This window comes from Idiotropiscis lumnitzeri, chromosome 1, assembly GCF_059441095.1.
Source record: "Idiotropiscis lumnitzeri isolate Australia: NSW breed Sydney's pygmy pipehorse chromosome 1, RoL_Ilum_1.0, whole genome shotgun sequence".
Classification (NCBI taxonomy): domain Eukaryota; kingdom Metazoa; phylum Chordata; class Actinopteri; order Syngnathiformes; family Syngnathidae; genus Idiotropiscis; species Idiotropiscis lumnitzeri.
Window position 1 is genome coordinate 9,275,333 of NC_142391.1, and position 27,252 is coordinate 9,302,584.

The following is a 27,252-nucleotide window of genomic DNA, read 5'->3' on the forward strand; positions in this document are numbered from 1 at the left end:
GTTGCTTGATTATAAAGTAGCGGGAAAACGAATGAAGGACCCCACAGTTTTCCGAGTAGTCACTTGGCTTAATTTATCGCTTTGACTTTTGCGAAAAAATTGTGTTGCGAGCACGAGATGGTGGCGAGAAAGTCAACTCACATCACAACAAGCACAAGTTTGGCAGATACTGCCGAAGCTGTTTCCTTCCATTTAAAAGCATTTATAATCAGAAGAACAAAATACATTTCAAAGCAAGCTTAAAAAAAATAAGTAAAGAGAAGCCTCATAAAATTACGAAAAGAACATACAATTCAAGGTCAACAGAATTTATTTTTAAAATGCTTTAAAAAACCTTAATAGGATTTTTTTCAAACCTGGATTTAAAAGCATTTGCCCTTTGAGGGGATTTCACAACTGTGCCTCTAAGCATCAGATATTTAACCACAAATGGTGCAGCGACACATGTATACAAAGAATATACAACAATACTCACATTATTATTATATTATATTATTTCTTCCAATTCTTAAACATCTGTGAAAAATGACTTTAGGTTTACAGCTAAGTAAGCAGGCGTGTGCATCTTCGTATACGTGCCCTCTGTTGGCGATGGTGCGCACACCTGAAGGAGCACAATGTAGGGCTGGAACGCATTATTGGTCGTTTCCATGTGTAAAGCTGATTTGAGATGTGAGTATTTAGAGTTACGAGTATCTTTGAACAACTTAAGTTAAGTGAAGGCACCATTGTATCTCCATCACAAGTGACAAAAGCTGCCGGAGTCTTAATTCCGACACGATAATCAGGACTGAACTGACAACCAGTCCTCCATACGTGAGAAAAAAACAGCACAACCAATAATGCTAAAACAGCTAATCCAAAAAATGGACAAAAACAAAACAAAACATACTAGTATGTTTTTCCGATTAGACTGAGACTTTTTGGACGCCTGAAGCGTGCGTTTTTCCATTCATTCTTGGAGTCAAAAACGTTCAAATATTCTCTTTGCTTCTTCACATCTGTTGCTTCATCATCGTTAATGCACACCAGATCGCATGCCTCCCTGTCGCCGTCAATAAAAGTAAATACTCAAGTAAAGTACAGATTCCTGAAAAAATGTAATGCACCCCCCCCACTTCTCACCTCTGATCTCTATAAATAGAAAAATCCCAAACACCTCTCTAAACGTGTTGTTCCAGGTGCACAGGTCATAAAGGGTCCGTTCATAACAAACATGGCTGCTTTCCCACAGTCTTTCCTCTGTGGCTGCCTGTTTCCTGGAACATTTCATTGATGTGTTCCTGGATACGCGCTAACACAACAGAAAGTTGGGCGGTATGTGTGAAGCGTGGCGCGCAGGCGGCTATGGAAGACGCAGGCCTGGACCGTTCGCCTCCTCCGGGGTTTTAACGCTCGCAAGTAGCGTGTCTTGCGCACGAGTAGCACTTTGCTGTCATCACCGGGGAGGAGGTGATGCGATACTTGCCTTGAATGCTAATGAGGCGCTTGTTGCCCGCGGCTGTTTTGCTACTAGAAAGAGACAGCGAGCATCTCTTACGTGTTAGTTTCTCATCTGTGCGCTTTTGAAGTCCGATTAGTTACTGTAGTGTCAGGTGTGTGTGACCGATTTGGACAAATATCAATATTGCGGTGTAGCTGCAATATTGATGATATACACCACACAGCGAAAAAAATGACTGCTCCAATACAAGTTACTCTGTTCATTTTATTTGGGTGTGGGTTGATTGGTCAACATGGAGAGTGAGGCGATGATGTCATAGAAAGTCATCTGTTGACATGGATGTTAACATTGGCAAATTTGAGATTGTGATAAGCGTGGGGAAAGTATCACAGTATCAGCTGTGAAGTGACCCACAATCTATTTCGCTGAAAATATAGCATTTTTGTTCGGACGAAATGCGTATCAGGTTAATTTTAAATAAATAATGTGATCATACTTTTTATGTTTCAATTCTTCTTAGGAAGTCACAGTGTCTCATGACTATTGAGCTATATTTGGTACAGAAACATGGTCTACTCATGTTGTCCTTGCGGCTAACTGGTACCTGCGGGACTTTTTTTTTTTTTTTCCGACACAAAGCACTTTAATAAGAGCAAAAATGCATCTGTGCAAGTAAGAAAAAACAGTTAATTGGAGACAATTAACTTCAAAGAGGCGGCTCGTTTTTTTCAACTCGGCAAGCAGTCAATCATATTGTTGCCCTGCTTAGACGTCCCCTCAAAAAACAAAATAACTCGTTACCCATGACAGCCAGTATCAGTGGTTATTGAAACATTGACTTTTTACAACCATGGTTAACCAGCATGCCGAAAATCAGCCCATGCCCACTTGGCTGCTACATTATATTAAATATTAGCGATGACGTGAACAATAGAGGCATATAGGGGTGTCATGGTTGTTCAAAAAAATGCGCACCTCATTTAAATACTTGTTGGTTGTTTTTTATTCGGTGAAATGTGCTATTGTATTCTTAATTGTTCTTTAGCAAAGTAAAAATATATTTAATCCAATTACTTGATAATTTGATAGAATTTTAAGGAGGATACTCGAATACTAAAATATTCGATAGCAGTAGCCCTGGTGGCATTCAGTAGTGTCATGTTGGAGAAGTCCAAAACCAAAATACACTTCTGAACTGAACTGACACGCAAAATTGTCAGTCAATTAAATGAATAATTCCTTGAAATCCAAAAAGAACTCCAATGCTGTCGGTATCGGTTGCAAAATATCCTGATAAAATCGTATTGTGACTTGGTCTCAGTTTACTATTTCAAAGCATGAGTGAGAGAAGAAAAACAACTGTTCCGGGGACATCTCCGATTTTGCTTGCTCTTGCGTAATCCGGCATAAGTAGGCTTTTGTGTGTGTGTTTAATGAAAGCAGAAATTGTGCAAACGCTGCATCCCTGGACTGCTGTTTTAAATGTCATGCGGCTTGTCTCGGAACCAACTTGTGACCACGACAAACCGCAGTGGCAGAGCTTGCGTGTGCCAGTGAAGTGCAGAGCGCTGAAGGCCAGTAGCAGGCATCGGCACCGTCTTTCACCAGCGCGGAATGTCGTTTAGCGGAGCGCCGCAGTTACGCAACACTTGCTGACTTCTTGCAGTCCGACCGAATGGCTGCGTGTGAATTGATGAGCTCTGTGGCCTGTCTTAACAGGAGTAGAAGTGCACGAGGCGGACGCGTGCCAACTGCAGCCACTGCCCGTGGTGTCAAGGTGTGGGCTGTTGTGTCCTCATCAAGATGCAGCTCATTAGAGAAGATCCGATTAAGAGAGCAAAACTGACTGACAGATCCTTGGGTGGGCGTTAGGATGCCATTCATGGTGTAAGAGACGACATAATAGCGAATATGCTTTTTTCATATTGTAGCCAAAATGCTCGTTGTTACCACGAGATGCCGCCAAAGCATTGGTAGTAAGTACAGTATGTTGAAGCGATACATCTCGACTGAACGACAAGCTTTATATGTCAGAGTGGAGCTCAATTTAGCCTGGGTTGTTAGCAGGGATTTTCAATATCACTTTTGTTCAGTGATTGGTATCGTCATCCTCCACATGTACCCGATGCCTTAAAATATGCCTGGGCAAACTACGGCCCGGGGGCCACATGCGGGCTGTTGAACGTTTTAATCCGGCCCAACAAACTTAAAAAAAAAATTAAATGAATAAACTTTGTTGATGTTTTATTTTCTAAATACTCTGGTGTGTCAAACACAGATATTTTGCTGTAATGCTTTTGTTCATTTTCATTTCAAATTAAATGTATGTTGTTTATTTTTTTTCTCCGATAAGGTGAGGTTACCAAAACACTCCATCCCATCTGCTCCTGGTCCGGCCCCCTCTGTCAAATTTTAGAAACCATTACGGCCCACCAATCAAAAATTTTGCCCATCCCTGCCTTAAAATAAGGCCGGTATCGGCCCGGTACAGATACCTGGTGTTGGTACTCGCCCATACAGAGGCTCAGAAAAAAAAATCGGAATTGTTCAGTTCACATTGCATGAAAATAATCAGATACATGTCACGTATGGTAAAGTCAGAATTGACTTGTGCTGAAAACGCAGCCTCTGTGTGTTTTTTTTTAAAAAAAAAAAACCCAATGTAACCATTGACACTGAGTTATGGTCCTCACTAAAGTCCTGTAGATGTTAGCTAATATCACGTTAAATTCTTTGTTAACTGTCAAAACCTAGAAGACCACTTTCAGTCATCCCTGGACTCGGGATGCTAAAGCTAAAAACAATGCTAGCAACAAAGCATTGAGCCACTCTTAAAGTGGGGAAGTCAACGGCCCAAAAATCTTTGCAACATGTTCTATGCGCCTTCACAAAACTAAAGCGTTGGCATTCCCGATTATTATTGCGTTTGCGGAAGATATGTTAAACAGTAAAAGCCACCTGTTTTTAGCCAGATCAGGTAACAACCAATCATACCTCAGCTTCAGAAATTCTCAGAAAAATGGCCGCCTCCTGAGATGCAGAAAAACTTGTGGATTTTAAATGCCTGACTCATATTCCACAAATGGAGTATTGATCAGAATGCCCTGTATTCTTGTAGAGAAATTTTTGGGGTTGACTTCCTCTTTAATTGAGTTCTTTTTTTGCAACTTAAATGAGCTGAACACAACGTACGAGTGGATGTTGGCCAATTAAAGTTCAGCTGAATTCACGCAAGTCAAAATCGAGTGGGTAAATTCACTGTGAATGATGCTAGTTTCAAGGTCAATTAAAATGCCGTTATTAGTGAACACATCACACCCCTCCCGGGTTTGATGACGACATCTTTTATCTCGTCATCTTGTCCCATTTGGTGAGCATGAGAGTATATCAATGACAGTGTCACCTTGACTTGCACCTGCCTGACTGGCTTGCTTTGTTTTCTTGCTCTCTCAGCAAACCAGCATCTCTTCTATGGGGAGTTTTAACGCCATTAAAAAAGCATTAAAGCTCAAGCTTCATTTATCAGCGTGATCAAATTAGTTTTATGGGCCTTTTACTCTGAATGCCAAGCAACTGTTGATCGATGGGCGGATCACTTTGATTGCTGGGAACCCCAAAGTCGCTTCAGCTTCAATAGATGTGATTTCATGGTCTGCTCCTCATGTTTGTGGCCACTTCTCGGCAGCTTCATGACTTTTGCCAAGCGGGCTGATCAAACCACCTCAAGCTCCTTTGCTTACGCAACGGCGCCGTGCCACGACCTGCCCGGGAAGACACGACATGTCGGAGAACAAAACAAGACTACATTCATGAAAAATTGCCTGATGAGAACAGGCTTTCCAAAACGTTGAATGCTGACTTAAAACTGTTCCCAGGTGTCATGACATGCTTTCGTCCGAATACGAAATGAAAGTAAAAAAATAAATGTACTCTTTACACACGCACTTTTGTGCCCAGACAGTAAATTGTCGCAAAACCACAATATAAACAGGAGGAATAAAAAAAAGTTCTGCATCTCGACTGAGAGACATCTTTGTATGTTGGGTAGGGGCTAGATTTAGCTTGGGTTGTAAGTGGAAGCTCAGAGATTCATCCACATGCACATGTATACTTTCGCCACTGGTGATTTTTTTTTTTTTTTTTTTTTTTAAACGAGATCTGTAAGGCATTTAATTTTGCATTGAAATCTTGTAAAAATTTAATGTAAAATTAATTTAAAAGTAAAAATAATAAATAAACTTTTTGGGCACTGTACATATTTTTATAATAAATAAATAAACAAATAAATAAATAAATCAATCAATAAATGACAACAACCAAACGGCCAGGCATGAATGTCACACTTACCTATTTGACAAAGATGAAAATGTTTCCATTAATGTCCATCACATCTGAAATAGTTCAGAAGAGTAGAAAGGGAAACTAGTGAAAATCAATGTTGAAAACAGACTTTTTTTTTTTTTTTGCACGAAAAGCTTGCAAGGAAAGCTATCTTACTTGCGCCTACTTTTGTTTTCCTCCATGCGTAATCAGGCAGAGGATGTGACGCTTGGGGGTAATAAATGGCCCCTAAACATCGCAGGCTTTTGTCGTATTCACACCCCCTGTTGTGAGAATGTGTCATGTTGCCGTCAACCGCCCCCGCCGCTCAGAAACAGTTGTACGCTGAAGAGCTAACTGACCTCCGACCCTGTCCTCATTTCATTAACACTTGCTTGGACGTAGCCATGAAATCTTTTTGGCTTTAATGTTGGAATGCAACTCGCTTCAGTCTTAAAACTTAAACCGAGAGGTGTGCAGTTGGCCGTAGTTTGTAAACCATTTCCCCCGCTGTTTATGTTGTTTATGCTACTACTAGATTTCAACAGCGGGATAAATCCTCACCCGCAGGGATTTCTATCGATTAACTTGTGTGCAAAGTGACCACATGATTGTATTGACGTTTGTCATGCACACTTGTTTGCTAGATGGATAGTTCGGTGATGTCACTGGGTCACATCATCGACTGCCTCCGCACGATTGGCACGGGTACAGGTCGAAGGGAAGTCAGCGCTAGTGACCCAAGCGCACTGGTGGGGCCTCCACACGTGCGTGGTGGTGCTCGGTGTGTGACCGCCGCTTATTTACAGGCTGCGGGGAATGCGCTGAGGGGAAAATGTTTGGTGCCAGTGTTTGCACAATCATGATTGACGTTTTGATTGGTTGGGGATATGACCTCATTGTGTATCTCTGTCTCAGCTTGCCTGCATTAATTCACAGTGTTTTTAGTGGTAGTTTTGTGGACCAATACTACTTTCACTATTTTTCGGAGTATTGCTAGCGCTTTGTACATAAGTAAGTACAGTTTTAGTTTTTGTCGACGTACAGAACTTGGCACAGGTAAAAAACTTCTCAGCACACTGAATATTTTAAAACCACCCTGGGTAATATTAATGCACTTTTTGGCTTTTATACCCGTCAATGGCAGGGAATGAGTTAACTTACAAAACCGCGTTCCCTTAGCTCATGGTTTAAAATGCAAAAAAATTGCCAAATTAGCGAACAATACCGAAAAAAAATCATATGAAGAATTTATTGCTCCACGGTATCGGTAATGCGTCCCGGTTCCGCCATGTCGCTGCATGTCGCCATGTCCGTTTTTTTTCTGCCTTATAAGGCTGTACAGTTGACTTTACCAGTCCTTTTTTTTTTTTTAATTAATTTATTTATTTTTTACGGCTTTTATTTATATTAAGTCATCCTCTGCAGAGTTTAAAAATTAGACATTTTTCATTAAGTAAGGAGTTGAAATCACAATTACAAATCCCACCGTTTATTACAAATGTTGGGAATTAAGAAATAAATACCCAAGCATAGTGCAGACACTCCAAAAATTCACTCAACCGCAGTAGCGCTGCGCTTTTGCAATACAGTAAATGTGCTGAACAAAACTCGTTTGGTTTCGGATTTCTGATGTACTCCCCTCTTTCCCCTCCACTTTTTTTTTTTTTTTTTTTTGGCTGCATCACAGCCCTCGTCTTGTGAATTACAGGCAGCAACTGGTCCCCCCAGCCCTCCACCATGCATCAACACTGTTCATTATCCTACTTCTACTCTCACGTCTTTGCTATTTTAATCCTACACTTGCTGAAACGGTTTCATCCTAAAACGCACTTGAGTAAACGGAGGCGTTTGCCAAGCTTCTTGCTGAGCATGGCGTATTTGTTTGGTCACAAATGAGCAGATATTTGTCCACTGCTAAGAGAAACACTCGTGAGAAGCCCCACCCCTCACTGAAAGACAAGACCACTGCAGAGATAAAGCCGTGACTGAAATGAGGAGAAGGTTTGGTACGTCCATTCGACACATATAATAGGTACAGTGCAAAAACTAATATCTACCGTATTTTCCGGACTATAAGCCGCTCCTTTCCCTAGATTTTGAACAGGTGGCTAATAATAATAATTCTCTGTGGATTTTTCTTTCACCAGTAGGGGGCGCTCTATAGTTCAGAAAATATGCAAAATAAATCTCGAAAAAAAAAAATCCTCTTGGGTCTGTTCTGTTTTACTTAGCAAAGTTGTTGCCGTGTTAAAAGGCACTGTTTTAACAATCTGTTTATGTGCATTTACAGTAAACAACAATTTGTTTTCAACATAGAAAACTGCGGCTTATAGTCTGGTGCGGCTTGTGTATTTCTTTTTTTTTTTAATTAATTAATTTATTTATTTATTTATTTTTTACTATGGTATTCAAGATTAAATATCTGAAATCTGGACTGCTGGACAAAGTATATAAGAGCATTTTCCCTTAAAATCTGACTAATTGACATTATATTTCTGGCATTATGAGTATTCCGCACCGTTGTATTAGCTGCACGGTTCAAAATCTAGGAAAAAAGTAGAGGCTTATAGTCAGGAAAATACCGTAAATTAATCTTAAAATAATATATATATTGTGAAGGTAAATAGTTTTAAGTCATCAGCATGTGTTTTTTTTAGGCTAGCTACTGTATGCTAACAGTTTAGTCAAATTTTCATTTTGAATTGGCGGATAAATTTGCTTGTATTTAGTAATTTATTATTATTTATTGTGTATACGTTTTATTAAAGTATTTGTTATATACACTATGGATTGATAACCAGAGAGTAACTGAATATTATTATAACATTTGGTCAGCAAGAGATTTGTACCGCAGATTTTCTCAATTTCTTCAAGTCTCGAAAAATAAATTCAGCAGTCTCCAGATTGCGTTTAAATTGCTGCCAGAAATCAGAAATCTTACATAGCGCGACAATGCAGTTGATCCATCGTACACACCAATTTCTTTCACATCATGCCGACATTTGCCAGATGGAATTTCTGTAAATTCAAGACATTATATCAATAACAATTAAAAGAAAGACGAAAGTTGCACGCAAACAAACAAAGCCATGTTGATGAGAACATTGTTTCTCGGGGAGAGATCACAATAAGAGTCGAATAGATTCCACAAAGCCCAGTGGCATTTTCACCCAAAGGTCTACATCTGAGTGCAACCCAGTGAAAAACAACATTGACGTAGAAATCCCAATCCTATGCTCACCTGATGCACGTCTGTGGTGCAACAGGTTGCTAGGGTGTCAGGAGGTTGTTTGGCCATGTGCCTCTGGACAAATGGTTGTCAGGGCTGGTTTACTCTGAAGGGCATCACTGAGGGGGAATTGTTGTTTTAAATGCATATTTTGAGTGTCACCTCAGATGGGTTGGCCTCATTAGCGGGCCTCAGGGGCATTGTTTGTTACCAAGGACACTCATTACTCTGACTATTCTAGTTTACGCTTAATGACGTATTCTTCAAGGGGAGCGATTTCTTTTACTGCTGGCTGCAGCAAATGAAATATTCTCGTAGTGAGTTATTTGGAGCAACGTTTAGTACAGTTGTACAAATAGCTATTTAATCTGAGTGTGAAATCAGGTGCCTTTGCGCTTGGAGTGTTGTTACAGTGCTGGTTGACAGGGTGAACTCTGGGCTGTGTCATCAGTTTTTGGCAAAGTGCCACCACTTGTGGTTTTAGTGCTTTTAATTTAATGACGCTCTATTAGACCATTGCCATTCGCACGCGTGAATCCTTTGTCTCTTCGGCAAATTAACCTGCTTTTGAAAAACCCGAAGTCAGAAGTAGCTGAGTGTTTTTTACGCATGCACACAAACGTCAGGCACAGATGGATAATACACATTACAGCTTTTATTGTTAATCTTTTAATTTTTAAATTTTTTTTAACAATTCAAAATTGCATTGGGCATTTACTTGCCAAGTAATGTTTCAAACTGCAGATACAGCAATGGCGGAGAGAAAGCGAATAAAAGCGTGAGAACAGTCTACGTCTGAAAAATGTGAACCCCTGCTAATATCCCCTCGTAGAGCTGCTCTGCATTCTCTGTTTTGCATGTGTTTCAAAACACATACACTGAATATTTATTCTTCTTTTGCTTGTTATTCTTCTCCTATTATATCTAAAATATGTATGCACTACTGACAAAAAGTAAGGTATGTTCGAATTTGGGAAGAATTTTTAAAACAAACTTACTGGTAACTTTATCATTGTCAGCTATTTCAAAAAAAAAATACAAATAAAAAAAGTACCTATTGAGTGCCAGACAATTTTGACTGATCACAAGGCTCACAGAATATTGTTTTGAATGACAAAGAAAATAAAAAACTTTCCTCTTTCATCACACACAATTTTCTTTTCTACCTTATTGCATTTATTTGTGTTTTAGACCCAAAAAAATTTAGTAGTAGTAGTAGTAGTTGTATTTCGTAGTGTGTGTGCATGGGTGTTCTTGTATATGTGGACATTACACCATTGCTTCTACTTCTAAATTTAAATAATCTCCACTATCTTTTCTTTCTTTTGCAAGCTTTTACATGACAAACATTCAGATCAATCACAAGCTGCTTGTAACAGTCAAATTTCCAGAGATCCGCCATCTCATTGAAAACAGACCCAATGCTGCCATCTGCTGGCCATGTTAGTGCACTTTTTTTTTTAACTTTTCCATCTTAGTGATTAAACCAGAGTTCTCCAAGAATCTACGCAATTGATGGCATTTGGCATCAATGGTACGCTTCGTTGGTATTCGTCAACGGCTTTCATACACTTAATTGAACTTTTCTGACCTTCAAAATATATAGAAAATACTTTGTATTGTTTATGATACTACTGTATAGGCCTTTAAGAAGCGTGGCCGACATGGTGGCTTTTCGTGTCGGAGAGCTGTACAGAGGTTGGCCAGTTGGTGCAAGCTATGATGAGTCCACATATAAGTTTCTGGGCGTGATCTGAGGCTGACAGCATCTTTGTGTTTTACCGTTCTCTTGACATTTCATCATTGGCTTAAAAATCCATTCGACAAGTAGCTACGGTATGTTCTACCAAAAATACGATACAGTGAGGCCATCCTGCAGCATCCGTAGCTAAGGCACAGCAAGAGGCTAAGCTAATGGTAGCATGTAGATTTATGTTTATCTTCAAATATCACAATGATGTGATGACCCAACGAGCAACCAGCCGTGGATTATGTCACCTGATTGGCATCAGATTGGCACCCTATAAACCCTTGCTAACCAGGTACTAGGAATAGTACCCCGTAGTATCTGTTTTTGATAGCGGGAAAGCATCAAAAGCAAGTAGAGCGACGTTGACCCTCTTGCGTAAAAAAGAGGGTGTCATCTGAGGGTGTGCTGAAACAAGAATGTTGATAAAAGTCAACAGGCTATAATCAGATTCTGCTTAATTGATTTAAAGTGTGTGCATGTACAACATGATGTACAGTAGTTCTCAAATTTAATCGGCAATTAATCCACTAATCTTTTGGAAACAAGCCCAAGTTGGAGTACTACCTTTTTGTATCTAATGTGGAGTTTTTCCTGATTTGTTTTTATTGATCAGATTGAAGCTTGCCAGGGATTAGAGGTCGTTCATGATAGCGAGCGCTCAGGGAGGAAAAAGGAGTGCAGAGCTCCCTGGAGAAGAATGCAAAAAATTCTAATGAGGTGACCTGGCTGCCAAACTGCGGCGGTCGGGAGCCAGGGTAGCGAGGGGGAAAAAGTGGAGGTCTGCTTCAGGCTGCGCTTCCCCTCTCACTGCACTCCATGCCCGCCTCCAAGCCGCCAACTCCATTAGCGAGACGACAAGCCCCCGTTGCACATTAAAACATGCAAGCGGCCACTGAACAAAACCACCCGTGGTAGAAATGTTAACAGCTCCACAAAAAGACGCTCCAATTTCCACACTGGAATCATAAATGTAGTACCTCACTGGTCTCGCTCTTCAGTTTCAGGTGATCTTAAATTTAGTACATTTACATATTATAACATAAATTTAAACATCCCTCAGAAATTGCATTAACATTTTGAGAGATACTTCCATCGAGTGGAGCACTTTCGCAAAAACACGAGGAACACAACAGGAACGGCATCCCAGCCATCTGAATCAGAGAATCAGAATCAGAAATCCCTTTATTGTCATTGTACTCAAGTGTGCAACGAGATTGGATGATTGGATGATTTGGAAGTGCTTTGAGGTGATGTCATCGTATAATTTCTGCATGTCTTAAATATCCTTTTCCATTCCATAATACTCTATGCCGTTTCTTTGGCAAGAGAAGATATTACCGCCTACTGTTTTAGAGTACCTGATCAGTAAAGCTTCCAAGAGTCCTGAGAACGATACCAGAAGTGATATGAACCACTGCTGGTCCCTCATTGGTCAAGTAGATACCTCATCGTAATATTGGACGTTGAGACCTTGAGGTCTCACAGTTTCTTAAGAGTGGAACAATTTATAAAGAAGAGACACTGCAGGAATGTGCGACCTGTTAGCAGCGCATAAATGCCCGCAACTTTGCTTAAGATATTTTCAATATTGTTTTTGCTGCTAAAATCCTGGGGTGTCTTTTACCAGAAAATGAAGAGAGAAAAAATGATTGAGTAATATTTAAATCATCACTTTTGCGACCTATTTGTGAATTTACCACTTTTGTGCAGGTAAATGATTGTAAATGATGAATAATAAAATCATTTGAAAACCGCAGACTAAATCAAACAAAAATCAATAAATCATTTCCTTGCTCAAGCCCTTTAGTGCAGTTCATTTATCACATTTACTGGTAAATACTAATAATCAGGAAAATATGTCGTCAAAAATTGTCCATCCCGCCGTGGCTGCAAAAACATTGAAGTACTGCGTGCAAATGGATGCGATTCCACTGTATGTCATCTCTAAAAAACATTTTTTTTTCCAGAGACGAGCTCAAACAGACCTCAAATAAAATAAAAACAGCTCCTCTGTCGTTTTTGTTTCTAGCATCTCAGGCGTTCAATTTGGTGTGGTTTTCGCAGTGCTGCAATACTTTTGCAAAGCTGAAAACTGAAACGCTATTCTCCAGTCGTGTGCAAAAGAAACGTGGCATTAGTGTCCCTTTCATGACATCCAGACCACCTGAGCACTCCAGTTCACTTCTTTTCTCTAATCAAGCGCCTCTCAAGTTGGACATTTTATTAGAAAACCTCCCGGACCACCCAGGTAATCACATCGTTTACGTTTACGAAATGACAACCCCGTTTGATATTTTCCAGTGTTGTAAGGCTTCATTCCGCCATCTGTCCCGTGCAAAAAAGTTTAAGCTTGTTGATGTATTCTATGGATAAGACGGAAGATTGAAGACATCTGTGCTGGACATAAAATAATGTCTATATACAGCACAGGCGCTACTCCGCAACTGTCTTCATGTAGGGGACTGTGAGTAAAATCCACTTTGCCAGTGTGACGCTCTGCCCATTACTCTCCGAGCTGTGCTCAGCGATAGCGCGGGCCCCCGGAGTCTTGCCAGAGCAGCACATCACACGATAATGGTGATGATGAATGGTGATTCGCTGTCACCGGTTTCTGAAGCGCTTTGACGGCATTTGATGTTTACACCCATTTGTGGTCAGATGAACAATTCGTCAGCGCCATGCTCATCTCACCGTGGCGTGCCCGCTTTGTCTGAAGCGGGGCCCTCGTCAAGTCAGCGCTCCCTGGCTGCGTAATTCGGCTGCTCGAGTCCAAGTCATGATGTCATGGCGGAGTCCGTAGCTCAAAAGTTGAACAGCCAGCGTTGCGTATTTCTCTAAGAATTTGTCTGAGCATGCCCTGCGTCTTTCACACAAACACTCATCAGTTCGTCTCTCAAATTGGGGGAATTCCAGAATGTGACTGGACACTGCTCGTATTCTCGTTTGTCTGCCAGCAAGGCCTGCTGTCTGTTTTTCTCTGATGTTGCCTGGTCCTCAGACTTGCTCGGTCAGATTGGCAAATGAGTGCCTGGTTTTGAGCCAGATGTGCGCATGAGGGCAACCAGGTATGATTTGGTCTACGGATGTCGCATGAATCTTCCTTTTCTGGAACTGCCTTTCAATCCATTAGGGCTGTCACAAGCAAATCTATTTAGAATTGATTATCGTGTCGATTATTCCGCCAATTATTTTAATATTTGGTGTCTAAAGGGACACCATTTTCTAATCATCTTTATCGCCATGGAAATTTGTTGCCAGAAATGAGAGTGTGCAGCAAGAAATGTCCATGCGGAAACAAGGACGCGACCAGTCTTTGGTTCCAGGTGCCGCAAAAATGGTTTTAAAACTATGAATTATGGTTTCGAGGCAGACATTTTTCTGTCGATCTATTTTTGTGGTCGACTTGACTGAGTTAGATGATTTGTATCCCCCCCCCCAGCCTTACTGTTCACCCATTAGAACCATATCGACTTTATTATTTGCGTCAGTGACGGTGCGCCCCTAAAAAGTAGTAACTTAAAGTTGTCCGTTCTTAGGAAATGCCTCACAAACAACGTTGCAATATTTAAAAATGTTTTTAGTGTTTTTCATTTTAGTGGAAATGAGATGGACCTCAATCATTTCGTTGCATGAAGAAATTCTTTAAAAAAATTGATTGTGATGTAATCTTCTCCACAGGTAAATTTAGTGATTTACAAATCTTGAAAGTGTCTTCAATTTGATTTTGTTACCAAAGGCCGCTCTCACGATTTTTGAAAACTTTCCCAGTCTTTTGTCTGTCATTTCCTCAAAATTTTGTGATTCAACAGTGTCTGATTAGGTTACACAACCTTTTTAATGACTGTCATTCCGACATGCGTGACAGTTTATTCCCCTCCCTAATGGATGCCACACTGTTTTCAAGCAAGGATATTTCATCCCTTTATGCTCATTCCAATCCAAATCCCTCCTCGATTCTTGTTCCTCAGCCTAATCCTTATCTCTCCAACTCCTCTTGCATCTAATTCATCTGGTTTTTCTGGCAAGCGCTCATGTAAACAACCGTAACGAAGTACCCGTGCCAGACAATTTTCAAAGACTTCACTGTGTTGGAATGAGGCCTCGCTCTTGGCCAAGCCAGGACAGAGAGATCTTTGTGCCTGCTGCCCATCAGGCCCGTCGAGCCCCGAGAGCAAGGTACGATTAGGGAACATGGCGAGCCAATGGGTTGTATGGAAGCGAGCCCTTTTCTGAAAAGCGGCGGTGTCAGCCAAACGACCCCTCTGCCCTATTCATCCATGCAGCAATTACAAGCTTGTACGACAATCTTTGCCGTCCTTTGTCACGGCTTTGAAAACACTTGCCCATTCAACTGGGGAAACATCCGTCTTGGTTTGCAGACTTTAAACCAGGACCGTCACTTGTCCAACTTGGAGAGGTACACCGACTTTCAGAGACAACTCGGCTGCCACGATTCGGCCCCCCCTTGTTTGGGAATAAGTATTTAAGACCAGTCTGGTCTTGTTACTTTGGGCTGAGTCACACAAAACACAAGGCTGTTTCTTACTCATCGCACGACTCATGTTTCCTGCTGATTGCCTTGTGTCTGCCTCCTACCACTGACGCCACGTTTTATGATTTTTGTCACAAGGCTCTGAAAGTTCCTCTTTTTTTGTGTGTCACTCACAGGTTGCTTCGTCATTTGGCTGTTATTATTCTGTCTGTCCTAGAGAGGGCACCCCTCCGCATATGTACGTCTCTTCAACCAGTCTTTTTATTACCTGTCCTCAGTTCGTTGCTCATCCCTGTGCAGTCCCTTTAAAACCCGTGGCGGGCCGTGAATTTCACACGTCGGCCTTCAGTGAAGTTGTACGTAGTCTGACTTGAATAAATCCCCCTCGTATTGCCATCATTTATGACACTACAGCTGGAGAAATAATATACAGAAAGACACTCACACACTACTGAGTGTTGGATGACCTAGCTTCTCTTGGAAGGTCCGTCTTGAAAATGACCTCGCAAGTGTATCTGAAATTAAATCCACACTTTTCCCTCCTTCGGCCATTGCGGTTTAAAAAAGCAAAAATATATTTGACATTTTTCGAACGGTCGCCAGTTCCGACTTCCGGGTGTGTTGATTTCCAGCGAGAAGGCCCACTGTAACCAATTCGTGATCTGATTGGCTATTGCAACTGTCTATAAACTCTGAAACCCTATAGTCTTTGACAGAACAGATGCCCGCACATTTGTATCTGAAGGCCTAGGATGAATAGTGCGTGCTAATGGTATTGTGAAATCTGCCTGGCAACACGAGCTAGCTGAATTCTGATTGCCTAAAAATTCTCACGAAAAATACAACACTAGGATGTAATATGACATCAATGTGAAGAATATGATTAATATTTCTTTATTATGTTAGGCCAGCAGAGAAGGCCTTGACGACTCACCGCTGTTTAAAACCAACCAAAAGGGAGGTCCAAGCTAATTAAACTCCTCCAGTCAGCACAATTAGATCTCTGGAAATGACCTTCAGACCTGTGAAAGGATAGTGGAGAATGGGTGGATTAAAGAACGACAGGATGGCTAAAAATGAGATTGCTTGTTATTTTGGTGGTTTCCAGAAGTGCTCTTTAATTGCCTGTCTCTGACAAATACTGTGTATAGATGCGCACACACACACGGCTAGTCAATTTATACCTTTTAATCCGACAGCCCCCATTGTCCAATTACGTCTGTGAGCGAGGAGATAAGGAGTGTTTTCAGGGATGTGCATTTATGTGTTGTGTTTTTCCACCACAAGCATCCTATAGGCATCATCTGCAGATTAGTATATTGCTTGTAAGCAAAAGTAAAGTGGCTATACTGTCAGCAGTATCACATGAACAATCATACTGCATTAGCAGGACAGAAAGGGCAATAGGATTTACGTTAAGTTGACATGTTGAGACGAGTGTGTTGTTATGGTTAGTACAAGTGTAGAGATGTGTAATAATCGATGAATTGATGGCACATAATCAAATCAATTGTGTGAAATTGTGATTTGGGGCAAAACAAACTGCACTACTTGACTGCCACCAGCAGAGGCGCTGTTAATTTTGTCTCAGAAACTCTGCTGTTTAAAAGTCTCACATGACTACAACAAAAAGAAATTGAGCTACATCCACACGGACCTCCACTGTGGCACAACTCCTCTGGGCTTCATTATTCTGATCATTGCAACATTGCACTGGAAAATTGAGTTCAGAACAGTTAAAAATTCTCCTATATGCCCCACTTCTTTTAAAAAATATGATTACTTGATTCTCATCATTTACCCGGACCTCCTGGATAAGACCGTGCCTGCGTACTAGTTGAAATAAAGTTAAATATGATGTTGTTGATGCTAGCTGCTGCAGCCCCGTCACTGTGAACGCTGAGTGCTCGTGGCTAATAGGATCACAGCCTCAGTCAGTCAGTCACTCGAACCCTCATTTTCCCTACTGTCTAACTGCCAAATTGGCTCCATTTGCCGGGCATAGGATCATCTTCTCAGATGACTTTCAAAGGGCCTGTTTGCTTTTTTGATGCGCTGCTTTGCAGTATTTGAAACAGAAAAATGCAATTCTGCATTACAATTCAGTTTGAGTGTCAGGTTGTCCTGAAAGGCCCTATATAAATCTGGTGCATTATTATTATTATTATTATTATTATTATTATTGTTATTATTGTTAAGAAGGTATTAGTTGGACCAGTACCTCATTGTACCCCTTTATATTGTCATTATTTATTTTTATTTATTTATTTTTTTGGGGAGAAATGAAAGGAAAATGTTAAAAAACTCTGTAACAACAAAAGTGTGTGTCTTGGGGGAATCCTGACTCTGTACCACTTTCTTTGCGAATAAAACATTACCTCCTTGAAAGATTAAAAGGAGTTAAAGTAGTAAAGAAGATTAAACATTAACATGGTCATTGCTGACAAAGTACAGAAACAAGAGTGCGTTTAATTGTTTCATTCTGTGACTGCATGTATTTGTATATTATTTTTTCACATTGCTTCTTTAAACTTCATAAAAGCGCAACACTTAACTGATCACTGCAAACTGCCAGGATGGCCGAGTGGTCTAAGGCGCCGCGTTCAGGACCCAGTCTCCCCAGGAGGCCTGGGTTCGAATCTCGAATTTCCCCATTGTGGGACTAATAAAGGCAATATTATTATAAAATCATCATTGTGCTCATTAGACAGCGTTGAAGTCATTTAGGAATGCTTGCTGGGCCTTCATGTTTTGCCTCAGATGTTTCTGCTATAATTGCTTTGAAAGCTAGCACACCCTTATCTCAAATTGAACATGTCACTGACTTTTCACTGCATCATAAAAATCCATCAGTGGAAAAGCAAGCATGCTGATCTGATTTGTGGGATCCATGTGCATCACATTCAAAGCAAGCTTTTTTTTTTCTAAATGTCCAAATTGATTAATGTTTGGACGTTAGAATATTAAGTTTCCTGTTGTAATCAATGATTGAAAAAACAAAGTGGACGGAACCTTTTGTGGTTTAAAAAAATTTATATATATATTATTTTGGCCAATGCATTTTAATGGCCGTCAATTATACGCATATTTTTGCTATTTGCAGGTCGGCCCACTTCCTATAGAATATTTTAGAACTTTTGGCTAATCATAAGATTTCAGTGCCTTCCAATAAATAGACTGTTTTGTACAAAAATGCAACCAGAAAATATTATAAGTGCACTAGCTATAACTCTCTTCCTGTGAATTTTCATATGCAGCGTTTTTCTTTTCTTTTATGGGGGAATACTGTTTGTTATATATGGGTGAAAAAAGTATGAGAAAGAACCTTAATGATTGTTTTTTTCTTTTCAGACCAGTGTTTGGTGTGAAAACATGCTAATGGGAGGTTTGTCGCTGCTGCAACTGCAATGCAGGCTTAAGTGAGGAAGTGGTGGGCTTGCCCCTTCCCCCTTTTCCCTCCCTGGTGACAATCAACCTGCTCATGAAGTCAGGAAGCGGCAATCCGTTCCAGAGACAGCCATGTCTACCTGCTGAGTGCCTTTAGCCTTTGGCACTCGTGTCATGACCAGCCTTAAGCGCCCCCCAATGGAGTGCAGCGTCGGGGGCTCCGTCCCTGCCACCGATGAATTTTACCCTCGCCACATGCGAATGGTCAATGGCGGCATTGTGCCGACCCGCACGGATAACGTCCATGGCACTGTGAGCACGGGAGTGCCAAAGATGGGCGTACGGGCGCGTGTGGCCGATTGGCCGCCAAGGAAGGATGTTTCTCGGGCTCTGTGGCACTCGACGACGGAGTCCGAAATCATGAGCGTGCCTCTGAAAAATCACATTAAATTAGGATCGATTATTAGCCCTCAGGACTCATCAATGCTACGAAATATCCACAATACTTTAAAGAATCGAACGCAGGCCCAGGCTAACAACTACTGTGCAGACACTCGGTATTTGGCTCCAGGAGACTACAGAGGTCCGCCGCGCCAGAACTCACAACAGAAGCGAATCCGTCAACGCAGCAACAGTGACATGACCATCAGTGAGATGGAAGCCGGTGGAGACAGCGGAGAGGACTGGGGTCCACCTCTGGGTGCCAAATGGTCCCCTCTCCACCGCGAGTACGGCAGCACATCTTCAATAGACCAGCACGGGGCTGCTGGTGAGAGCTTCTTTGAAATGCTTAAAGGGTACCAAGGGGTAGTAGACCAGCGTAGCCCAGCTCCAGAACAACTGGAGGACATGCTGAATGTTCGGCCCAGGCAGGCCACTCTTGACCTGTCGGAGAATGCCATGGACGGCCAGCCTCCGAAACCCAAGGACAGAGAGAAACCTCCAAAGAGACGCACAAAATCGGAGACTGGAGGCGAGTCTATATTTCGGAAGCTCCGTCACGTGCGGGGCGAGACAGACTCGCCACGAGCTGGATCGGATGTTGAGGACAGTCGAATGGAGGAGATGGGTCCCTTGCTAAAGCCGTGGGTCTGTCAGAAAGGCTTCGCCCACTATGACGTGCAGAGCACGCTGTTTGACCTCAACGAAGTCATTCAGTTCCGGCATACGGCGAGCAGGAAGAAGAACAACACCACCACGGGGGCTTCTGCCGCGGCCGTTGCCTCGGCTACCTCCACCCTTTCATCCACCCACAGCCTTCCGTACAGTTCCCCAAGTGGTAGCCAGGAGGACCTCAACTCCAGAGACAGCCCTGGCCTGGACTCCATGGACGAACAGAGCAACGAGATGCTGCTCAGCTGCCCCTGCTTCCGAAATGAGATCGGCGCAGACGGCATTGGGAGGCACAGATATGGAGCAAATGGGGCAGGCTATTATGGACTTGTGGGTGGTGTCGTAGGCAGCTCGGGGAACTTGAACGGAGAAGGAAACATGTATGAAAGCTCCGTAACCACACATTGCACCAATGCTGGAGTTGCCGTACTGGAGGGACCGAAGGAGGGCCCAAGCACACTCAGCGAAAAGTCCAAACAGTACATCGTGGAGCATGTGGACCTTGGTGCTTACTACTACCGAAAGTTCTTCTACTTAAGGGGTAAATGAATTTCTGCTTTTATTATTGGGCTTAATACGTTTAAATATGGGAGATGATTCAAATAATCCTCTGGTTATATCATTGATTATCCTCTGCGATAAACGGGAGTTCACTGTAATCCTTCACCTTCCATGCTTCCTCTTCTTCAGAACACTGGAACTACTTTGGGATGGATGACGCTTTAGGTCCAGTGGCAGTGAGCTTGCGCAGAGAGAAGTTGGAGGAAGACAAGGAGCACGGCCAGCAGTATAACTACCGCCTCATCTTCAGAACCAGTGAGGTCAGTCAGATTAATGTTTGCTGTTCTTACATATGTGGACAAAAGTTTTCTAAAGACGCCGTTCCCGAACTCAAACTTTCAAACATCTGGACGAGAGGTCTTCAATCCTGTTCCTCGAGGGTCGCTGTCCTGCCTGTTTTCCATCTCTGCCAGCTGCAACACACCTGATGGAAATGATCAGATAATCAGCAAGGTCTGCAGAATCTGGATAACCATCCCGATCCTTTGAATCAGGTGTGTTACGGCAGGCAGAGATGGAAAACAGACAGGACACTGGCCCCCGAGGAATAGGTTTGAAGAACCCTGTTCTCATAAACCAAGGATACAATTTAGAGCAGAGGTCCTAAATCCTGTACCTCAAGGGCCAGTATCCTGTCTGTTTTCCATCTCTCCCTGCTGCAACCCACCTCATTCAAATGATCGGAATCGTTATCCAGCGTCTGCAATCCTTGCTGATGATCTGATCATTTGAATCAGGTGAGTTGCAGCAGGGAGAGATGGAAAACGGGCAGGACACCGGCTCTCAAGGAACAGGATTGAGGACCCCTGATTTAGAGTCTCCAAATGTAATGAATGTATTTTGGAATGTAGGACCAAATATTTCACTTCCAACTGTGTGGGACCGTTTGACAAAGCCCTTATTACATAGACATATATTCTCAGACTGATGCTAAAGGTAACCAGGCAGAGAGGCTTGTTTGTGACAGGTGCTTGTTATTAAACCCCACTCCACCCAGTCCCACCACACGCACACACATACACGGACGCACACACACACAAAGACTGGACTAACCACTTCTCGCCTGCCTCCCAAATATGGCGAACACAGGTTCATTGTAAACTCGGCAGTCTCAAGCCTGTTATAGAGAGATTATTTGGGCTTCGGGTGATAGCAAAGTGATTGAGTTCAGACTCGGAGCACTGCACAATGCAGACTCTGTGTACTGAGATGATTTCAACTCCCACCACTTCCTTATTTCCTCTTGAGTCAGAGTCTTCTGTTGTTTTAAGTCAATGGTATATTTTTCTGATGTTTGGGGAGGAATTTTGTTTTCATGTTATCTACCACTTTAATCCCCTTACCTTCCCCATCTTTGTCCATTCAGCTCACTACTCTCAGAGGTTCTATCTTGGAGGACGCAGTGCTCTCTACCTCCAAGCATGGTACTGCCCGAGGGCTGCCCATTAAAGAGGTCCTCGAGTACATTCTCCCAGAGCTGGATCTGCCTTGCCTCCGACTGGCCCTCAACACCCCCAAAGTCACGGAGCAGCTGATGAAACTGGACGAGCAAGGAGTATGAATTCTTCAAAAACACCTCAAGAAGTACCTTTGATTACAGTTTTGAAAAAAATTGTTTCATGTGATTTTATTTCCAGCTGAGTTTCCAGGTAAAGGTGGGTGTGATGTACTGCCGAGCCGGCCAGAGCACCGAGGAGGAGATGTACAACAACGAGATGGCTGGCCCCGCCCTGGAGGAGTTCCTGCAGCTGCTGGGGGAGAAGGTTCGCCTCAAGGGCTTCACCAAGTACAGAGCCCAGCTGGACACGAAAAGTAAACACTCTCAAAAACATGTGTGACAAACTACTGGCCCGCGGGCCACATCCGGCCCGACATGCAGCTAAATCCAGCCCGTAGGACATTTGGTGTCTTTTCTATTCCCAGAGTCAATGATGTTATGTTTGAAATGGCTCTGATATTTTAACTCAATGCAAACAACTAGCAACAAAAACACACAAACAAACTACAAATTCCATAATGCAGCACTTAAGTTCCCTTACTGAACGATTGGCAACTCACATTGATTGCTTCGCTCCAACTCTGTGTATCCGTGGTAGCACATACCTTTGGGAGCTGCTTTACTCTGTGATGAATATTATAGGGCCTGGGGCAGTTGACACAGTACTTTGCATCATTTGTGAATAGTACAATTGCATGTTGATCATTAGGGTTAGTTGTTTTTATTTTTGCCATATAGTAGTGGTAGTGGTTGTATTTTACCTACACGTCACATAGGCAGTGCTGGACAAAATGTGACGGTTTTCCCAAATGGCTGGTCTCTTGAAGGCCTGTTCAAACCCTGGGACGTCCTCACTCCCCTCGCCCTACCCTGATCACCGATTAAAACACAGTTAGGGTTCCCACCCAGGTAGGGTTCCCAGCCAGGGTTTTAAAACACAGGTAGGGTTATTAGCTAGGGTTTTAAAACAGTGGTGGGGTTCCCAGTTGGGTTTTAAAATACTGGTAGGGTTCCCAGCTAAGGTTTTAAAACACAGTTAGGGTTCTCATCCAGGGTTTTAAAGTACTGGTAGGGTTCCCAGTTAGGATTTTAAAACTAAATTAGGGTTGTCAGCGAGGATTTTGAAGCAGAATTAGGGTTACCAGCCAGGGTTTTGTAGTGTGACGTCCACCCTACAACACGCTCTCCAACAACACTCAAACATACGAATGCGGCGTGAGCTGCACGGCTGCAAGGCAGTGATTCCACAATGGCTCTGTACAGAAATACTTGTTCAATGTCATTGTTTTTTTTTCACTCCCTCCAGCGGACTCTACGGGTACTCACTCGCTGTACACATCCTACAAGGACTACGAGCTCATGTTCCACGTGTCCACTCTGCTGCCTTACACACCCAATAATAAGCAACAGGTAAATATGGCAAGTTTTGCAATGTGTCGCGTGTCCTAATTTGGTTGTCAAAAGCTTTTTCTGCTCCCATCACACATTTCTAACAAGTACCTTTGTGTTTTTAACCAGTTACTGCGAAAGCGCCATATTGGGAACGACATAGTGACCATTGTGTTCCAGGAGCCCGGCGCACATCCTTTCACCCCAAAGGCCATTCGCTCTCACTTTCAACATGTTTTCATTATTGTAAGGGTGCATGATCCCTGCTCAGACAACACCTGCTACAGGTAGGTTCTTTTACCTACTAGTAATATTTTGTAGCATGGCAAAATGTAGTGACTTGAGTGAACCCACGTGTACCACATGGGATATGTTTCAGCCCCCGTTTTACTATCTATAATAATTTATTAGCCTTAGTATAATGCACTTGAAGCACTTTTTAAAGTATTTCTTAGGACCTGTTTTCTCTCGCTCGCACAGTTGTCCGAATACGAGTCAACGTGTGATTGCTTGTTTCTAACTCCCAGTTTTAGTGAACTGTAAAACTGAGACAACAATTAATTTCCCACATTTGTCTTAATGATGAATAAATAATTTCTACACCTTTTGGTTTTGGCACGTCAGTTTGGTTCAGCCAGTTGATGATGCATACTGTACCTTGAAATACAGTCGAGTCTACTGTCACAAGGTCTGCTATTTAGAATCTGTGTCCACTTTGGGCACACCAGCTTGAGGCTGACAAGATGATTGGTGTAAAACGACCAGCTAAGTCCATATCCAGAGATTGAGAATACCTCTAATACTTCCAAGTAAGTCCCAGTATTGCATGTTTGCAAGAGCCCCGTAAGCTCCTCACTACTCAGCAGTACATTAAGACAAAAAGCATTGTCTGGAAGGCATGGATCACAGTGAAAGTGAATACTGTGCCTATCAACCCATACTCCCAAACCACCGCTGGGTGTGGTTTAGGTCTCCTGTCGACAAGTATAAGGTTCACTCAAGATTTTGAAGTTAATTTAGGCCATAGGTGTCAAACTCTGGCCCGCGGGTCAAAATTGGCCCACAGTGGCCTGCGAGGCTATACCAAATGATTACCCGACCATTTTGCATTCTATATGATAATAGTAACATTCAGAATGATAATAGTAATTTTAAACACTAAACATTGTATTGGATTCATAAAACCACTTATAATAAAAATTTTCAATAAAAAAAAAAATCTGCATTTATATTGTTTTTAATTAAATTAATTAAAATTAAATGCTGGCCCGCGACCTTGTTCAAGTTTTCCTTTTCGGCCCACTGTGTATTTGAGTTTGACACCCCTGATTTAGGAGCTAACATAAAAATAAATAAATAAATAAAATAGTTATTTTGTTCTATCATATACTGTATTTTGCAATGTTTAGCCCAACCAACTCATAGATACTCAGGTTAAATTTTATTCAAATACTGATTTAGTTTCATTATTCTTGTAATTACAGTAAAAGGGTTGCAAATCAATGCCAATGATAGAGTTTTTTCTCAACAATATATGCTAGTTATGCTAACTGCTAAGCTAACTGGTCATGGACATACTCAACTATATAATTAAAAAGAACATGATATTAACCTAATTACAGGGTTGCATTGGTTTGAGTGACAGACTCCATTACGGCTGAAAAGATTACAAAAAAAAAATGTTGAAAGAGAAACGCGGAAATAGAATCAATGACCCCAGTGTTGAGAGCAATTAGTTTGTTGATGTAATTTCTGTTGACTTTTTTTTTTTCTCTTCCTCCAGTGAAAAATGTTTCAGTTTCGGGGTTCCATATATGTTAAAATGATTATGTGATTATGTAAAATGTGTCTGAGATAAAACTAAAAAATAAAAGTTGAGTGAACTCAACATTTCAATTCAACAAACTTCGATAAAATTTTAAGTTGGGCAATTCAACAAATTATTTGAATTTTTGCTCACGTGAAAATTGACTTTCTCGCATTTTCCACAAAGAAATATGACTTTACAGAACAAATTGTCCCTTGTAATGCCTCACAACTTTATAACTAAAAACTAACTCAGCAAATTGTTTTGATGCAAATAACTTATAACTCGTTGGCTTTGTTGTGCTCATCCACACTGTTCCCATAAATAATCAATTACTAATTTACAATTTAAATTTTGCCAATTTTAAATCCAGTAATTCTGAGTATTGACTTTTATTACAGCTGCCGTTATATTTTGTCTCAGGTCTTTTTATGTTGTGGATTATTTGATATTTAATCAAATGTCCCATAAATGAGTTTGATTGTGGCTGTTTCGAGAAGATTGGCACTGTGGCTCTCTTCAACTGGCTGATTCTCGTTCTCACCGTGTCTGCGCCCTTGTTTTACTGGCACACCTCCAAGCAAACACACTGTGTACACATTGTCGCCACCTCTCCTTCCTTCTCCCCTCTTACCTCTTTCTCATGGCCACTTGCGCACCCTTGCACGCGCTTTTGCCTCCCTCGCTCGCTGATTCCTTTGCGAGGCTTGCTCTTCACGCACGCTGACAATAGAAGCGTCCGCCTTCCTTTTACTCCCAGCCCGCCACTTTGCCTTTGGGCAGCATGAGCCGGAGTGGTCTGAAGGAGTTAGCGGCATGCACATGAAGTGCTCACTCGAGCCAGACATGCATGTGATTGGGAAGGATTGTGGAGGGCAGAGTTTCCCATAGCATAGCGAGACTACCTCACGAGCGGACGGGTCAAACTTGCCTTCTGTCTTGCAACCATGTCAAGATCGGACTAAAATATCAGGAGACCCTTTTTGGGAATGTTTTTGATTTTTTTTTTTTTGACTGACTAATGGACGCTTTGATTCCTGATTGGGGAAATACGTTTTGCCCCATTCTGCCCCTCCTGGTTTTGCTTTTGGATGAAATTGAGAGGTGTGGGACAATAGTGGACCAACTCCACCCAGAGGTGCTCACACCCCCCCTTGCCTTGGCTTTGTGCACCAGTTTAAGAGCTTAATTCCTTTTTGTCAGTGGACTTCCCATGGATGCCATTCCACCGATGACGTGGAAACAAATGTTGGTCTGGAGTTTTGTCTAGTTGGTCTGAGTGAGTTAAACAGTCAAGCAACGATTCGGGCTATTTTGCAGGAATCACTGTGGAACGGAGAGGTAAGTTCTGACTCCCGGTGTTGTTGTTGATGCAATGGTTTGGATTCATGACAAGGATTTTAGTAGATTACACCCACACACAAATGCATTCCGCACGTCCTTCCGTGGAGTGTGTTTGATCGCCACGCTTCAATTTTGTTGAGTCATCTGGTTATTAATAGCTTTCTGGTGGGATTCGATAATGTCCGGGGTCACACCGGGCCAGAACGGAGTATTAAGAGGAGCGGCCCGGGGCCAGTGGGGTGCTAATCTGCTGCTTTCAACCGCTGCCCCATCGTCACACTGGGCTGCAAAGACAGATTGCGTAACTCCGTCTTTGTGTAGGAAATGAAGGCTGTTTGCGCTCGCTAGCTCAAGCCACAGTGGCACTCGTCCAAACCAGAGCAGTGCAGAGAGTGGCAGGTTGTCAACACTGGCTGCTGCCTTGTCAACTGGGATGGGATGTATAGTATTTATATCCTGGGTTTAGTCAGGCGGACTTTGCAACATTCCTCCTACTGCCAATGGCTGTGTTTAATGAAGTGGATGCAAACTTGTCACAAGTGTTATATCCACTTATTCACAGCCACTTTTTTTCCCCGCCTCACTGACACTTTCACTTTCTGGACAAGTGTCGTTGTTTGTTGTTTGCGCTGCTTACTGTACGTTTTAAGAACTTTGACATAACGTATGTGTAGTTTTATTGCTAGATGAATAAAGTGATGTGCCAAATAGGTCATTTTTAAGACTTCTGTTGATTATGTGGAGTTGATTATTGCTTAAACGTGTTTGAAGCAATTGAAGTAAAACTGAGTGCATTATTTGGGAGACTCTGTGAGATCATTTAGTGCCTACGTCATGTGTAAACACTCAGACATGAGTTGAACATGTTGTTCAAATATCCTCCAGCACACATTTCTTCTGCACACCAGGTAGAAG

At 42.0% G+C, this 27,252-nt stretch overlaps 1 protein-coding gene across 1 annotated transcript in view; it reads left to right on the top strand.

Moving 5' to 3' along the window:
* Positions 1-12,932: 12,932 nt before the first annotated feature.
* Positions 12,933-27,252, top strand: part of LOC148343096 (signal-induced proliferation-associated 1-like protein 1) — a 30,443-nt gene continuing 16,123 nt past the window's right edge. The window contains 7 exon segments of the mRNA XM_088315323.1: positions 12,933-12,994; positions 18,590-20,279; positions 20,429-20,559; positions 21,666-21,854; positions 21,937-22,111; positions 23,104-23,207; positions 23,316-23,473. Coding sequence (XP_088171449.1) covers positions 18,800-20,279; positions 20,429-20,559; positions 21,666-21,854; positions 21,937-22,111; positions 23,104-23,207; positions 23,316-23,473 — 2,237 coding nt within the window. The 5' untranslated portion in view covers positions 12,933-12,994; positions 18,590-18,799.